The following is a 17,498-nucleotide window of genomic DNA, read 5'->3' on the forward strand; positions in this document are numbered from 1 at the left end:
AAATAATCTTTTCCCTTCATCAAAGTAAATGAGAAAAACAAGATTAGTATATGGCTGTGGATGGGAGCTTCCCAGGGCCAAAGGGAAATGCCCAACTGTCAGCACAAGGGCCACAACAAAAATCGCTATCGCACATTCACATTAGAACTGAGCCATCCGGTCCCAAAAGTGAAAAAGGTAAGGGGAACTCACCTTCCGTTTTAGGAAGGTGAAGAGGGGAACTGGGGAGTTGGGAGAGGGGAAGCCTGGAAGGGATCGGCGGGGGAGGAGATGGAGGAGCGGGAGAAGGTCGTGTGCCTGGCCAAGCTCGCCGAGCAGGCGGGGGGCCGGCGGCGGGGCGGACGTGGGCGGGCGGGCGGGCGGCGGCGGCGGGGCGGACGTGGGCGGCCGGCCGGCCGGCGGCGGGGCGGACGGGGGCGGGCGGGGGGCCGGCGGCAGGGCGGGCGGGGGTGGGGGATGGGGGCGGGCGGTGCGGGGCGGCTGGGTCGCTGGGAATTGGGAGAATGGGAGGTCGGGGAGACGGGGACGCTGGCGGCTGGGAATCGGGGATCGGATGGAAACCCTAACCCTAAAATGTGTGTATATATATAACCACTCGGGGCCCACATGTCAGCGGGTCTGTCGGGTTTGCGGGTTCGGGTATTAGTTTTTCAAATCCGTTACAAACTATCCGTCGGGTTTAGATCTGTACCCGCGCCCGTACCCGCGGGCACAAATTTAAACCCGTACCCACGCCCACCGGGTTTAGTATCCGTGGGTACGCGGGTATTTCATACCTGTTGCCATCCTTAACTAGCAACAAGGTTGTTGACGCACTACAGTTTTTTGTTTTTTGTTTTTTTTTTTGTTGAGATGACGCACTGCACCTGCCCGGCTGCTATCTAGAGCAAAAGTTTCGTCCAAGATGGCACCGTTCTGTATTGATGGCCTAGTGCTTGTTCCTTCCCGTTGCTCACTGGAAGTTTCTGACGAGGGACCGCGAGTGTAACGTCAGAGGATTGTTTCTCCTGATCTCCCTTTCAAAGTGTGAATAGATGCTTAATCATGGGGAACGATACAAGTTTTTGGCACTAAAAAGTTCGTATTCCAAAATGAAGCATGGTGAATGGGAAATATTTTTTCCCTAGTTTAAAAATTGTGATCGAGTCTGTCTAAAGCCTTGAACCAGTTGGATGTGGGTGTCAATGTATGCTAAGAGCTAAGATCATCCAAGTTCAAGTCCTTATTGAGACGAATTCAGATGCGCCAGATTGTTCCTCCTAGGTTGGTCCATTTCTGAAGATGAGCGTGGCTGCACTCGGGATACCAGCAGCAGGCAGAGACCGCGCGTGACTGCTGCGCGTGCGCCCAACCACATGCTGATCCAGTTGAACGCGTTGTGTGAGTAAGAGACCATTAGGAAGAGCTCCGGCCGGCTCTGGTTTCTTCTAGCAAAATATTAAAGCCGGTTCCCTCTCTCCTTTCTCCCCCTCCCTCTCGTAGACGAATAAGAAGCTGATGGAACCATAAATTGTGGCTTCACCGGCTCCGGCTCCTCTGACAGCACAGTGCTGCAGTTTGGAGCCGGAGCCCTCCGAAGCCCGGCCAAACGGCCTCTAAGCGTAGCAGCCGTCTGCGTACACATCTGCTGTGGTGTCGTTGTCTTTGAATGTTGGGAGGGGGCCATGGACTTCCTCAAAGTTTACTAGACTACGGCAAGCACGTACTACCAACAATTGACTAATCAATGTTCAATACAAAATGGTGATAACGTCATGCAAAGTATTGTGTAACCAAAAGTCCAAAGGAAAACGGGAATTATTCTGGAAGGCTGCTGATAAGGTTTGACATGTGTGCAGTCTGCAAACAGGTTGTATGTACTAACAAGAAAGGAGTGGCAGAGCTTGCATTTTACAGAAACAACAACAAAGCCTGTTATAAGGGCAGAGCTTGCGGTTTAGTTGATAGAAAATATGAAAAAGAGATCAGTGTAAGGTTTAGTTGGTATGTTCATGTCACCATTAAAATTTGACATTTGATCTCAACAATGAAAACAGCCAATGAATTGAACAGCGAGGAAATGTTCATATTTCCAGATAAGAACGAGGTCGCTTCTTCTTGGTCATCATGTCTTGTGGTACCTCAATCTCACATGTCATAGAGTAGCTGTGATACGGGGGTATGCGCGATTTCAACACCAGGACTTCCAACTTCCCATGAGCTTTTGCACTTGTCTGGGCTTCATGCAACGTTATCTTTGGAACATCATTCAGAGCGGAATGTGTTTGACGATAAAGAACTTTGAGCCTCATGGAAATGTTGGACAGACTCCAAACATATGCGGTCTTGTTTTTCCGAATAAGAGCCTGAGGATGTTCACCAAAGATGAGGATATTCCTATCTATATTGTCTCTCTCATATTCAAGGATCTTGCTCCAAAACCGACGGTGCATGTTAGCTCTGAGAAAGCCACATATTACATGTGCGCCCACGAAGCATCCTTCTAGCCCTGCTGCAATTTCCATAGCTATTGATGCTAGCTCCGGGTGATCAGCAGGATTAGTGCTTCCAAAAGCCATCACCTTGAAGAAGTACCAGTAAGCTTCCCTAGACAAAAAATCCAATTTAATAGCTCCTGTAGTACCAAGTTTTATGATACTCTCTGATCTGCTTGTCACAATAACTTTACTTCCAGGTGGCATGTGGTTGCTTGAAGAGTAAAAGTTTTTGCATTGCCTTTCATCTAGAACAAAATCATCAGCAAGCTCCATGACAATAAGTGATCTTCCATGTGAACCGTGAGTTCGCTTCTTGACCACACCACTACCTTCTGGAGCAGTGGGACCTCCACTACATAGAATAATTGTGGAGAAGTGATTGAGAACCCTCTCATCATAACAGAGATGCTCAACAAGGGTACTTTTCCCAACTCTTGCGGGACCAATTATTGGAAGCACTTGCAAACTTTCTGCGCCGGGAGGCTCTGGCAGCAATAAGAAGCTGATGATCTTCTCCATCTCAGCCTGGCGGCCAAACATGCAGTTCTCCAAATACAAGTACTTTTTGTAAGGCTCACGGTTGATGGGAGGATAAAATTTCAAGAAAACAATGAACTCCGTCATATCAACGATGGTGCTTTGCAGGCTTTCTAGCATCTTCTGAACCTCCTTTACCCCGTCAACTTGAACTGCGAGATTCATCCCTCTTGTACTGAAGCACAAGCGCTTGGCTCGACAGAATATGGACAAGGGGTGACCACTAACCTGATCGTTGTCCCTCTGTTGCTGAAGCACCTGGTACGTGAAAGTATCAAGCAGGTAGCAGCCTTTATACATCATTTCTCTAAGCATCTGAAGCTGCCGAAGCATCGCTTTGTTTGTGATGTGCCGTCCCTCGGCCTCTTCCATGGTGGCCTGGATGCGCAGCAGGACATGGCGCAACTGCAGCAGGTAGACCTCCACGCCCTTCTGCTGCCTGAAACATCCATCGATGACGAAAGATATTGATCGACTGAGGAGATCGCCAAGAACTGCAGAAACAAATGTTTCCATTCTGAAACTTTGTGATGGGAACCTGGAAGAATATTGATCTGGTTTGAGTTCTCGTTTAGTCCATCATTTCCTGGTCTATATAAGCAAGGATGGCAGACAGCTTACTTACAAAGCCAGTCACAAGAAGTTCCTTTCCTTGTTGACGCAAATGTTTCTATGATGGCACTGTCCATTATTAATAGCCCAGGGTCAGTTGCTTCCAGCTGTTGAAAATTGAATAGACAATACATCAGCAGCAGTTGGAAGTCAGATAATGAGGGATGCTATATGCATTTTTGACCTTGTACAAGTTCAGACAATGGAAAAAGGAGATCACGTTTTTAAATACTCAGATGTGTCAAGTTGTTAAGCCATGTTATCTTCGGATGTCTTCTCCTTCTTTGTATGCAATATTTCTTCAGTTCAGTATGGCCAAATGTTTGACTATCTTCCTCATTGACTGGAAACTAGGGTGGAAAATTAGCACATTTCAAGGCACGTGATATAAGATTCCTTCCAAGCTTGAAGCACCAGCCACAAGTCTACAATCAGCCCTTTCTTATCTTTGAAGTGATGATGATCGCACCTGTCTGTGAGTCACATTTGAGAGATTCCAAGGAGAGGCTACAAGATTTAAGTGCAAACTATACTCACGTTTTTTTGAACAATTGAAACTTTTTTCTTCTTTGTATTTTTATTGATGACAGATGATTTTCTCGCATTCTTTAGACATGAAGCCACTCTGCCCTTGTTTCATGGATCATCCAAAGGCCGAATTGCAGTTTCTTCGCACCCTCTTTTATGGCAGGCTGGTGCCAATAAATTCTTGATCAGAAAGATGCCTCCGGTGCGCCCCTTTTTGGATGAGTAGGGCGGAGATTGGATGATTGAAGATAATAGGTGATTAATTCATTGTCTAGACGAGCTATTGTTCATAATCGCAGGAATTTGTCAGAAAAGTACAGCACCCAATGGCCGATAAGTCACTTGTCTTGTCCAACACTGGATCAGGAACTGTGTGATGCTATCTGCCTATCTCAGTGGAGCCTGCTTGGATTTTCTAATCAGATTGAACTGTTCAGTAAAAAATAGAAGTCAACGATAGTGCACAAAAAATGCAAATAGAAGAGCAAGTAAATTAAGACTAAGGGGCGTTTGGATTTCAGGTTCTTATAATAAACCTTGTCATATCGAATATTTCGATACGAAAGAAAGACTAAATATAAACTAATTATAAACTATCTGTATAAACCTAAGGTTTATTCGCGAGACGAATCTATTAAACCTACTTAATCTATAATTAGCACATATTTATTGTAGCATCACATGGGCTAATTATGAACTAATTAGGTTTAATAGATTCGTCTAAAAAAGCCTAGGGATTATGGAATTTATTTTATTATTAATTTATATTTAATATTTTTAATTAATATTCAAATATCCAATACGATGAAAGCGTGGCTGACTCAGATATTTTGGAGTTTGACCATTCTTCTTTATGTTTTCTTTTGTACTGATGTGTTACGCTCTTATCGAATTAAATGGGCAACCCTTATGCTTGTACCGAACTTTATTTGCTTTCAAGAAAAGCAGAGTGATCTCCTTTCCAACAAAAAAAGAATATGTGTGTGGAGAATAGAAGATAAGTGGCGCTGTATAAGCCTAACATGCTTAGGACTGACACGTAACCTGTGCGCTGAATAAAATTGCACGCCCGACCCTGACCAATTCGATGCTAGACCAAGACACGATGCGTGAAGAATTACCAGCTGCCAGGCGACGAACAGAGTGGCTGGGCCGTCGTGAGGCGTGCCGCCCGTGGTGGAAGGCTGGCAGCGAAGGCGGTTCCCCGCTGTGGAAGAGCAGCGCGGGGTCATCGGCCGCTCCGGCGGCATGTGAGGCGGAGATCAGGTGGGGAGCCGCGGGCCGGCGCCGCAAACGAGATCTGCTCGACGCCCCGTGCCGGCGGCGCCGGCCTCACGGGAGTGCTCCAGCGCGCGGCTCAAGGGACCGAGCGGGAGGAGGAACTCAGGTAGCGGGAGCATATGCCGCAGCGACCACCGAGCGGTCGCGAGCACCCGCTCCTCCCGGCGGCCTCCGACGCCGACGAAGCTCGCGGGCATCGTGGTGTTGGTGTGTGGGAGTGGGACGGAGCTGGACGCGAGCGTTGGAATCAGAGCTAAACTGAAATATAATATAATTCATGATAGATATATGAGCATATATTATGCTTGTAACAAGAACAATAAAAATAAGAAGTTTAGGATGCACCAGAGGCGAGGTTAGTGCTGAAGGCACTGGATACACCATTATTTGTGACTAGTGAGCCTGTTTGATGTAGCCGATCAAGAGCAGATGCTAATCGGCCACCAGGAGGTAGTCTTAGTAGTCGGAGGTGCGCAGTGTAGTTGCGCCAGCCACCAAAAAGTAGTCTTAGTAGTCGGAGGTGCGCAGTGCAGATGCGCCAGCCACCACAAAATAGTTGCAGATATAATTGAAGCAGTCGGAGATGTAGTCGAAACATTCGGAGGTGTCGTCGAAGTAGTCAAAGGTGTCGTCGAAGCAGTCGGAGGTGTAGTTGAAGCATAGAAAAATAGTCACAACGAGCAGTCGCGCTGATGCGCTCCCCCAAACTTGATCACCCTTCTACTCTTTGGATGTAGAGTCTCAGAGAAGAACGCAGTTTCGAGGGCCTGCTCTTCCGGGTTGTCTGTGCACTCAGGATGCCGAAAAGGGGACAACAAAGAGCAGCGCAGTAGTGAAAGTGATCTGGTGTGATTTTCACGAAGACAGAGAATAGACTCCTCTTTTATAGACACTAGAGACGTCCCTTGAACGACCAAGTTAACGCTATAAAAAGTTAATGCCATAAAATCTAGTAACTCGCACCCATTAAAAATAAGTTACTGCTCATTTTGAAACCAGCAAATTAATTGTCAGTTACTCATAGGACTTGGGATTTATTGACCGGATCTAAGTAGACCCTTGGCTTCAGTTAGTATAACAATCCCCACCAAATTCCAAGGTACATGTTCATTCCACTACCATTTAATATATCGACATTTTGATAGAGATCTGGTTAGGGTTGAACATCTACCTAGAATATAAGCTATATTTGCCCACAAATGAATAATGCAGTATGCCTTGAATTGATAGTCTTGTGCGAACAAGTTTCACTTATATCCTTGATCGATACCGGGCTGCAAATTACTTCCCCTCTAGTTGGAGCATATAAGTCGTACTCCTGGACCTTTTATAAATCTCTAGAAATTTCACGATTTCATAGACCGTGACTAGCAGTCAAACTCACGTAGGTGTGTTTCTTAAAAGATATCTTTGCAGGATAATATCTTTCTTTCAGTAAACCACTCGGATCACATTAAGGTATTAAACAACCTGCCATGCATAAAATAAGAGAGTGCATCTTCAATAAAATAGATTTGACAAAAGTACTGTCCTTCTCAGTTAATCAATAGCTTGTTTCGCCATCCTAATTCACGGGATCTCCGATCAAATAGAACATGTTACCACTATGACATAACTCTCAAGTGGGTCTCAATTCCATCTCCCTCGACGCCTCGTCAATCACATTTCATGAAAGACCTTTGGTGAATGGATCTGCTATATTTTTAGCCATCTAAATATAATCCAATACTATTACTCTAGAGTTCCTCATGGACAGACTTCAACCGCCTTTTCACATGCCTGGATAATTTCATGTTGTCCTTTGAACTGTTCACCTTGTGCAATCACAGTTTGACTATCACAGTTTATTAGGATAGCTGGTAATGGTTTCTCAACCACCAGCAAATTCATCAACAGTTCATGAAGCCACCCAGTCTCAACTATGGCGGTATCCAATGCTATGAGTTCTGCTTCCATTGTAAACCTTGTTAAGATGGTCTGCTTGCAAAACTTTCAGAAAACAGCATCACCTCCGAGTATGAACACATATTCACTCGTGGCTTTTATTTCATCAGCATCAGATATCCAGTTTGAATCACTATAACCCTCTGGTACCTTAGGATACCCAGCATAGTGAATTCCAAAGCTCATAGTGCCTGTCAGATAGCGCATCACTCTCTCGAGAGCGTTCCAATGTTTATCTCCAGGATTTAAGACAAACCTGCTGAGTTTGCTCATGGCAAATGAAATATCAGGTCTCGAGACACTAACTAAATACATTAGCGAGTCAATGATTTGAGAATATCTCAATTGATCTCTTTTGATTCTTCGATTCTTTCGCTACATCACACTAGGATCATAAGGCGTGGGAGCGGATTTGCAGACACTATATTCAAAACGACTTAATATCTTTTCCATATGGTAGGACTACATAAGTGTGACCCTACCATTGCCTTCTCTCAGCAGCTTAATGTTCAGAATTATATCACCCACTCCCATATCTTTCATCTCAAAATTTTAAGACAGAAAGCTCTTGACCTCCTCAATCTTATTAAAGTTAGTCCCAAAGATCAGTATATCATCGACGTACAAGCATCACTCCTTATCCCCCACCAAAGCGATAGTACACACTTATCAGCCTCATTCACAGTAAAGCCTGCCGACGTGAGTGTCTTGTCAAATTTCTCATACCATTGCTTAGGCGCTTGTTTCAGACTATACAAAAATTTTAACAACTTATACACTTTTCCTTTCTGATCTTCTACTACAAATCTATCAGGCTGATCCATATAAATTTCCTCGTCCAACTCTCCATTAAAGAAAGCCGTCTTAACGTCCATCTGGTGAACGAGAAGACCGTGTGAGGCAGCCAAGGAGAGTAGTACACGAATGGTGGTCAGTCTAGCAACAGGTGAATAAGTGTCAAAAAAATCTTTACCTTCTTTTCGGTATAACCCTTAGCCACAAGATTTGCCTTGAACTTTTCAATAGTACTATCTAGCCTAAGTTTCATCTTGAAAACCCACTTGCATCCTACAGATTTGCACCCATATGGACGATCGACCACCTCCTAAGTTCCGTTAGACATTATGGAATCCATCTCATTGCTGATTGCTTCCTTCCAATAGTCAGCATCAGATGATTCATAAGCCTCAGCGATGGTTCTTGAAGTGTCATCTACAAGGTACACAATGAAGTCATCATCAAAAAATTTTACAGTCCTTTGTCTCTTGCTCTTTCGAGTCACTTCATTATCATCCTTCTCATTATTTTCCTCAAGCAGTTGTTCAATGCGTACTATTTCATCATTATTTTCAGCGGTCTTCACAAATTCATAACTAGAACTACTACATGTCTCTTTTATTGGAAAAATATTTTTAAATAATGTAACATCTCTGGACTCTATGAGTGTACCAACATGCATGTCAGGTACACCAGATTTAATTATCAAAGATCTATATCCGACTATGAAAAGTGCAGCCTAGAAAGACACAATCAACTGTTTTCGGTTCGATCTTGCATTTCTTAGCAATTGGAACATTAACCTTCGTTAAGCAACCCCAGGTGCGCAAGTATGGGAGTATTACTCTTTAATTTCTCATTCCTCGAATGGTGTCTTCTCTTTGTTTTTTATAGGAACTTTGTTGAGAGTATGACAAGCTGTCAACATGATCTCACCCCACCATTCCCAAGGAAGTCCAACTGTTTCTAACATGGCATTGACCATCTCAGTTAGAGTGCGGTGTTACCTAGCTACTCCATTTGACTCTGGGGAATAAGGTGATGTTCTCTCATAAATAATGTCATGCTCTTCACAAAACAAATTGAACTCATTTGATAAATACTCTCCACCTCGATCTGATCTAACACGTTTTACTTGTCTCTCAAGTTGATTTTCAAGCTCGGCTTTATAGACCTTGAAAAAATGAAACGCCTCATTTTTTGACTTAAGCAAATAGACATAGAAATATCTAGCTGAATCGTCTATCAAAGTCATAAAATATTTCTTCCCTCATTTCACATAAATCAGAATAGACGAGTTCTAAAGGTGCCAATTTCCTCGCCTCTGCAGCCTGTAAGGATTGCACGGTTGCTTAGATTGCATACATACTTGACATTTAGAACTCTTGACCAAAGTAAATCTCAAAATTAAACTGAAACTGGCAAGCCGCAACATACAATCAAAATTCACATGCAAAGCCGTGAATGCCAAATATTAGGTAAATCATCATTACATATATAATTCACAACTTTATTACAAGAGTCTGTAATGATAAGCAAAACAAACCATCACATTCATATCTTTTACCAACAAAGGATCCAAATTTTGAAACAACACATTTGTTCTACTCGAATACCAACTTAAAACCATCCTTACATAGGAGAGATCCGCTAACAATATTTTTATTTATTGATAGGACATGCTGCACGTTCTTCAGTCGCACGGTCTTTCCCGAAGTAAACTTCAGATCGATCGAACTAACACCACGAACAGCCACATTCAAACATTTCCCCATCAACACGGATCCAGTCCCTGTGACCTGGTAAGAAGAAAATAAAGAAATATCAGCACACACATATATATTGGCCCTAGTGTCAATCCACCAATATGATAAATAACAAACTGAAAGAACGGTAGCATGATTACCATACTCTAATATTCCCTTCTCAGTATAGCCGATAATAATATTAGCAGATTTTCTGCCCTTGCTGCTTATCTTTGCGATCCTTGCAGTTTCGAGCCCAATGATCGGAACCACCGCACAGAAAGCATTTTCCCGCGTTCTTCTTCTTTTTAAAGTTGGTAGTCCGAACAGCTTTGTACTTGGACTCAACCTTCCCTTTGCCTTTGTTCTCATGGTATTGAAAATTCTTTTTCTGCACCACATGGGCGCTAGAACTTCCCTCATTGCCACGAGCACGTGTGTCCTTTGCTCTCGCCTTTTCTTCAACATCAAGAGTGCTGATAAGATCAACTATAGTGAACTTCTATCTCTTGTGCTTTAGAGAAATAGCAAAGTTTTCAAGAAAGGAGGCAATTTGTCAATAATCCCACCAGCCACAAATTTATCTGGCAGATTGCACTTGAAGGTGTCAAGCTCCTTGGCGAATGCTCGTAGCTCATGAGGTTGTTCGACAACAGGACGATCATCCACCATCCTGTAGTCATAGTCATAGAACTGCTCCATGACGTACAGCTCACTGCCCGCATCGGAGACACCGAACTTCTCTTTGAGTGCATCCCACAACTTCTTGTTGGAGAGAATATGCATGTAAGCATCAACCAGGTTTTCTCCAAGAACACTGATCACGGCCCCTCTGAACAAGTTATCAGCCGTCTGGTACGCATTGTCCTCCTTAGAGTGCGCGGCCCAGCAGGAGGTCCTTCATTGATGAACCATATGCTCATCGATATGAGCCACAACTCAAGCTTGCGAACCCATCTCTTGTAATTCATTCCATCAAAAGCATTTGGTTTGAGTTGTGAGCAAAACCAGAAACCATAAAAGGCCTATCAAATTTTCAAACTGTTGGAATTAGAGCCAAATTATGGTTCATTATAATCCGAAACATAAGGCAATTCATGACAGAAATAGAAGCATGGTATATTGTGCTTATAACAAAGACAACAAACGTAAACAAGAAGTTTAGGATGTACCTAGAGGCGGGGCAAGTGCTGAAGGCACCGGATGCGCTATTACTCGATATTGCTAGTCGAGTCTGTTTGATGTAGCCGATCAAGAGCAGATGTCGTGCAGGTGATCGCAGTGCAGTTACGCCAGTCACCAGGCAGTAGTCGTAGTACTCGGAGGTGCGCAGTGCAGTTGCGCCAGCCACCAGAAACTAGTCGTAGTAGTCGAAGGTGCGCGGTGCAGTTGCACTAGCCATCAGGAAGTAGTCGTAGATGTAATTGAAGCAGTCGGAGATGTAGTCGAAGCAGTCGGAAGTGTCGTCGAAGCAGTCGGAGGTGTAGTTGAAGCAGTAGGAAAGTAGTCACAACGAGCAGTCATGCTGATGCGCTCCCCAAAAACTTGATCGCCCTTCTACTCCTTAGGTGCAGAGTATCAGGGAAGAGTTTTCTCTTCTGAGTGCACAGAGGGTTGCGTGCGCACTTAGTATTCCAGAACAGGAACAACAAAGGAGCAGCAAAGTAGTGGAAGTGATCTGATGTGACTTCCACGAAGATAGAGAATAGGCTCCTTTTTATAGAATAGGCTCCTTTTTTATAGTAACTCGCACCCGTTAAAAGATCAATCACTACTCATTTTGAAACCAGCAAATCAATGGTCAGTTACTGACCTTAAGATTTATTGACCGTGTCTAATGTCTAATTAGGTTCTTCGCTCCAATTAGTCTAACGGCGAGACCGGGAGAGACGGAGTGACCCAGAGAAATTCGGGATTTCGCCGTCATCGAATGTGCTTCAGCAGTTTGCCATCCCGCAAATAGATTTCGCCACTTTACTCATTATGGAATAGGGTTCTCCCGCTACAATGCCTTTCCAACCTTTTCCAATTTATTTTGGTATTTCCCACTTATTTTTTCATTTGAACCGACCAAACTGCCCCTGGGGACCCAGCCTTATCGTTTTCTCTCAGGAGCAGACCGTCTCCTATCATTCTTTCCTCTCTAATGCTCGTTCTGCTGCTCGTATGGAGGCCGCCGCCGCCTGCACACCATGGCCCTAGGGCCGGCGCCCCCTCCTAATCTGCCTAAGCTCAAGCCTTCTCCGAGGTGCCGCATCAACTCGTTTTAGCTGACGCAGAGCTGCGGTGTTGCTTGCATTGGGGATCTGCGGTAGAGGCGAGGTGAGGAGGAGGCAATGCTATGAACTGCGTTTGGGCTGATATCATCGCCGGGAAACAATTTGGAGTTTTTTTTTGCTCATCTCATTCTTATTTTTGCAGCCGACCCGCTATGCTACTGGGAGAAGGCACCAGTACCCAGCCCACAATGGCAGCCTCACCCACCAGGCAAACAACCGCAGACAATAAGATTCTTCCAAGGAACACAATAAGAGGCTGAAGAATAATTGAGTTGTGAACTCCAAATGTTAGAATTTATGTACATGTGAACTTAGTATTTGTGAACTAAATGTACCTGTCAACTCTGTAGATGTGAGCTATTTGTGAACCCAGTAACCAGCCCACGATGGCAGCCTTTTCAGAAACAAAGTCGATTTCAAACATTTGTGAAATATCTAATGCAAGCCAAGATATTGCATCACATTGAAGTGCCAATTTCAGCCAACATTAATTTCATTGAAAGAGAGTCACAATTACATTCAGAGCCTGATATTACATTGCTAAAATTCTAGAACCTACATCACTATAAGCAGCACTACCTAACCAAAGAACACTAGAATGCCGATGACAATGCTGATCATCACCAGAGCCCGAACCAAATTAATTAACTTGTCGATCTTTCTTTCATCACACAAATTGGTCATCCTCTGCAAACCTGACCCATCAATCAAACTTGTAACACCATTACGATTAGCTTCTGCAATCAGTTGTTGTTCCTTTGCAGCCAGTACTAACTTGGGCAATCAATGAGAGGGAGCAGCGCCGGCAGCCACAGAACCAAAGAAGCTAGGGTTAGGGGCGCCGGGGAGCAGCGCCGAGGAACGCGATTGGGATTGAGGAACTTGCCTGGGAGTAGTTGCCGGCCTTCGTTGGGAGAGACGGGCACCGGGGAGCCGCGCCGACGGGCCAAGGTCTGCAGCCGGCAGTGGCGCTCAAGAAGAAGACGAGAGGAAAGAGAAGGCGGCGAAAGAGAGAAGAGTCCTGTTGCACTCGTTCAGAACCAGTCGATCAGTTCAATAGAAGGGCCAGGGACAGTTTGACCAGTTTAAATAAAAAATAAATGGGAAGTACCAAAATAAACTGAAAAAGGTTGGAAAGGTATTTAACGAATGTCCTTATTTCATAGTGGCAAAATAGTGAAATCTATTTGTGAGATGGCAAACTGATAAAACCCACTTTGATTATGGCAAAATTCCAAATTTGTCAGTGACCGAAGAAAGGGGGGCAGTGGCTTGGGCCTCTGGGCCCGTGAAGGTACTTATTTGGGCTGATGGGCTGAAAACGTCTTATTCAAGGTGATGGCCGAAAACGTCCCATCTGGCTGTTCCGAAGCGCGGCGTAACCGAGAGGCCGCTGACATTTCGAGTTGACCCGATGCCTGTTCTCGTCTACTCGCCGCACCGTTCGAGCTTAGCGGAGACCAGGAGGAACCGAGGAAGCAAGCAAAGCGCGATTGGACTGGAACTCTGGAAGCGCGCCGCAGCCGTGCAGAACTGCCAATGCAAGCAAAGCAGTGACGAGAGCATTGTTTGCTCCATCATCCAGTTGTTGAGCCGTGAGCGGAGGCAACGCAAGCAAAGAACTGATCACATCAATTTTGGGACACATGCATGGAGCAGTAAATGTATGTAAAAAAAATAACTAATTGTACAGTTTAATTGTACATCACGAGACGAATCTTTTAAGCCTAGTTAGTCCATGATTAGATAAAATTTATCAAATACAAACGAAAACGCTACAGTAGCAAAAAGTTCCAAATATTATAAAGATTTGCGATCTAAACACCCCCAAAGCTGCGTCCCAGCGGTCAAGTCCAAGGGCCGCAATCTTCAATTCTCTAACAGAGGAGAAGTTGGCGAGCACACCCATCTCTGTCACGCAGTAGGCAGTAGCTAGGCACTAGGCAGATCCATACTAGCGACAAAAATTGTAAAGAAAGAGTGTGTTTTTTTTCCCAAGACGGACGCATCCTGAAGCTTAACAGTGATGACCATGCAGCTCGCACCCCTGGAATCTGTACTAGTTTATTCGCCTTCGCGATCCTGCCACTCAACAACTTGCGAGCCATGTTCTGTTCGCCTTCATACTCTACTCCCAGCGAAGGATAAGCCATCGTCCAAATCCATACTAGCGACAACAATCTATTATATTAAAAAAAATGTATTAAAATAAACCACCATATTATCAGTTCCTATGTTAATTTAAGAAGAGAAGGATTTATACCGTCGGGGAGGGAGGGAGGGAGGAGTACAAAGGATAAGACTACACCTTCAAGCCACAATAACAAATGAGTAAATTGCACTCCAGATCTCTAAATTTGTTCCGCAGTTTTACTAAGGTGCTGTTCGGATCCAAGGGCAAATGGTAAAAGAGGAAATGGTAAAATTTTTGCTCCTGTCACATCAGATGTTTGGACGCTAATTAGAAGTATTAAATATAGTTTAATTAAAAAACTAATTACATAGATGAGGACAAAATGACGAGACGAATCTATTAAGCCTAATTAATCCATAATTAGCAAAATTACGGTAGCATTTGCCCATTTGCACTTTGGGGTGTTTGGATCCAAAAGTGCAAAAAAAGTGCAAAAGAGCAAAAATTTTGCTCTTTCTCTTTCTCTTTCTCTGGGATCCGAACAGGCCCTAAGGTCCCTAAACTCTCAAAGCATCCATTTGGATTTCTAAATCGTGTTAAGTGATCCATTCGAGATCCCAAACACGCCACATGAGCAACGACGTGGCATACCACGTGACGCCATGGTGGCAAATACTTTTTTAAAAAAAAATTGCATGGTCTTATTTTCTCCCATTTGCTCCTCTCTCTCTCCCTCTCCAACCTCTCTCACCAGCTACCTAGCACTAGCACCAGAAGCACACAGCCTGCCGATCCATGGCGAAGAAGATGTTGCCGGCGGCAGCTAACGAGCTCCTCTCCGTCCTCCTCTACACCGGCACCACCACTCCCGGCCGGCCGCCGCGAGCCTCGTGCAACTCACCACCGTCGTCCACAGGTGCACCCCTTCTGCGGGGCGGCTTGCTGGCGTGGGGACCACACTGGTCATCAACATTGACGGCACCATGCTCCTACCGCTCCAGCCGTGGGCTGCGCGTTGGCATGTTCCACACCGACCGCGCCGTACTATCGCGGTGATTCTTGGAGGACGAGGTGGCGGCACCATGGCGCGGCTCTTGGGCCGCGGCGACAGCGTGGTGGTCTGCCCCGAGGGCACCACCTGCCGGGAGCTCTACCTGCCCCGCTTCAGCCCGCTGTTCGCCGAGCTCGGCTACGACCGCGACGTGCACGTCACCAATCGCCTCGCCGGCAAGCACCTTTGCTTGCCGCTCCAGCCGCCCGCCGCCACCTCCGCACCCGGATGCAACGTCGCCGTGCACATGGCCAACACCTTCATCTTTGGCCACCCGAGGTTCCTCTTCACCGGCATCCAGGTTGACCTGCAGCCCGACGTCTAGGAGCCACGCCAGATCCTCCGAATGTCGTCGCCGTCGCTCCCTTGCCAACAACGCGGGCCGCCAAGAAGACCGCTTTGCCTGCACACGATGGCTGTCTTGCCCGTGCCGCCACAACCTAGAGAGGCATGCCCGCCGCCGCCCCTCTGGGTCCGCCCCCTCCCGACACCACCAAGCATTAGTGCTAGGTTGGCGGCGCGAAGATGCGAAGAAGAGGAGAGAGATAGGAGAGGAGGATAGGGGGTGGGCAGGAGGGAGGCAGCGGGCCGAGCACCGAGGCCGCTGGCCGTCCCTTACGGTGGGCGGAGGACCGATGGGAGGAGAGGAGAGATGGAGGGGGAGGAGAAGACAGAGGACATTGGGTTAAGATAAAATAATTTAGAGGATTTTTTTAAAATATTTGCCTCCGTGGCGTCATGTAGCTTGCCACATCAGCTTTGATTGCTTGTGTGGCGCGTTTGGGATCTTAGATGGACAACTTAACATGATTTAGGAACCCAAATGGATGATTTGAGAGTTTAATGATCTAGATGAAACTGCGGAATAAGTTTGGGGACCTGGACTGCAATTTATTCCTAACAAATTTGTTGACTTCGACACATGGTCCATTCTGGGAAGAAGGTGCAACTAACATATAATATGGGAAAATGCATGCATGGAGCTAGAGTAAGAAGAGATTGGAGAACAAAGAAAAGAAAAGATATTTTGAAACGATAAGAACCGCATATGATGCCTCTACTGCTTATTAAGATTTCAATGTGAACTCAAATTTAATTATATTTATTAATTTTGGTTGTACACATCGAGTCGCTCACGTAGTTATTTTTCTAAAAATCGAAGGATAATTTATCACCATAACTAAAACTTTCAAACATGAATGTACGTCGCTGGTCCAAAAATAAACAAATATATTTCTAATAAAAATATATAAACCTTTAAAAATATTTTATAAGGTATTTTATTTTCTTCTAAATTCATGTTCCAAATAATTACGTTGTAGAATATGACGATGAAAAAAAAACATAAATGAAAGCTCAAAATTACAATGAGATGACTAAACCAAAATCTATGCATCCATATACTTTGAAGTAAAAAATTACAAATAGCGGAATAAAAAAAACTAGCCAATCGCGCTATTTGCGTAGGGTATCTTGCTAGTTATATTAATAAGATAGTGTTAAAAAAACCACCACATCCACCAAAAGGGTCTAAAAATTCCCAAGTTAATTGAAAAAAGAGAAGAATTTATACCGTCGGATTTTACGAAGATCTAACGGTTTATATTATCTTAAAGAGTCCATATCAAATACGATTACTAATATAAGTTTAGCATTAAAAATTCATAAACAATATACCCATTGCACCATTTGCACTAATTATAGAAAATGTTATTCGGTTTTACTATCTAACATGGACACAGTGTTTCCCTTCCCTAAGCACCGTACAACGGCCCCTAAAGTAATTCACAAATAGAACAAAGCTAAATTAAGCTAGACATAACACCATGGCATCTTAACTGAGAAATATTTAGATGAGAATAGGGGTGCATGACTGCAGCGACACGATTCCAACAACAGATCATTGATGGACTCGCTGATTCGCAGCATGAGGCAGCCTCAGGACAACAGTGCACGGCATGCGGCAACCCACAGCGGCGGCGGCGGCGATATGGCCCTCGCGCTCGCCAATCGTGTCGTGCATCCCATGTTGAAACCTCGAAGGTGAGGCTTTGCGTCCCGCTACAGTTATCTGCGAGATTTCTATGCATGTTGAAGTGGATTTGTGGAAAGTAAAAAGCATCTCCAACCATG

At 44.8% G+C, this 17,498-nt stretch overlaps 1 protein-coding gene across 9 annotated transcripts; it reads right to left on the reverse strand.

Annotated features, from left to right (window-relative positions):
• Positions 1–1,975: 1,975 nt before the first annotated feature.
• Positions 1,976–5,680, reverse strand: LOC112891445 (putative disease resistance protein RGA3). Of its 9 annotated transcripts, none has more exons than XM_025958302.1 (4): positions 5,276–5,413; positions 4,164–4,583; positions 3,636–4,072; positions 1,976–3,552 (listed from the first exon to the last, which is right to left on the reverse strand). In XM_025958302.1, the coding sequence occupies exons 3-4, from the start codon at positions 3,758–3,760 to the stop codon at positions 2,064–2,066; spliced, it is 1,614 nt and encodes a 537-aa protein (XP_025814087.1). In that variant the 5' UTR covers positions 3,761–4,072; positions 4,164–4,583; positions 5,276–5,413; the 3' UTR covers positions 1,976–2,063. The 9 variants fall into 9 exon arrangements, with proteins under 9 accessions (XP_025814087.1, XP_025814085.1, XP_025814092.1 ...); XM_025958300.1 differs by having other exon boundaries at positions 3,636–4,099; XM_025958307.1 differs by having other exon boundaries at positions 3,640–3,733; positions 3,847–4,583.
• Between the last annotated feature and the right edge of the window lie 11,818 nt (positions 5,681–17,498).

The sequence above is a fragment of the Panicum hallii genome, chromosome 5 (genome assembly GCF_002211085.1).
Source record: "Panicum hallii strain FIL2 chromosome 5, PHallii_v3.1, whole genome shotgun sequence".
Lineage (NCBI taxonomy): Eukaryota > Viridiplantae > Streptophyta > Magnoliopsida > Poales > Poaceae > Panicum > Panicum hallii.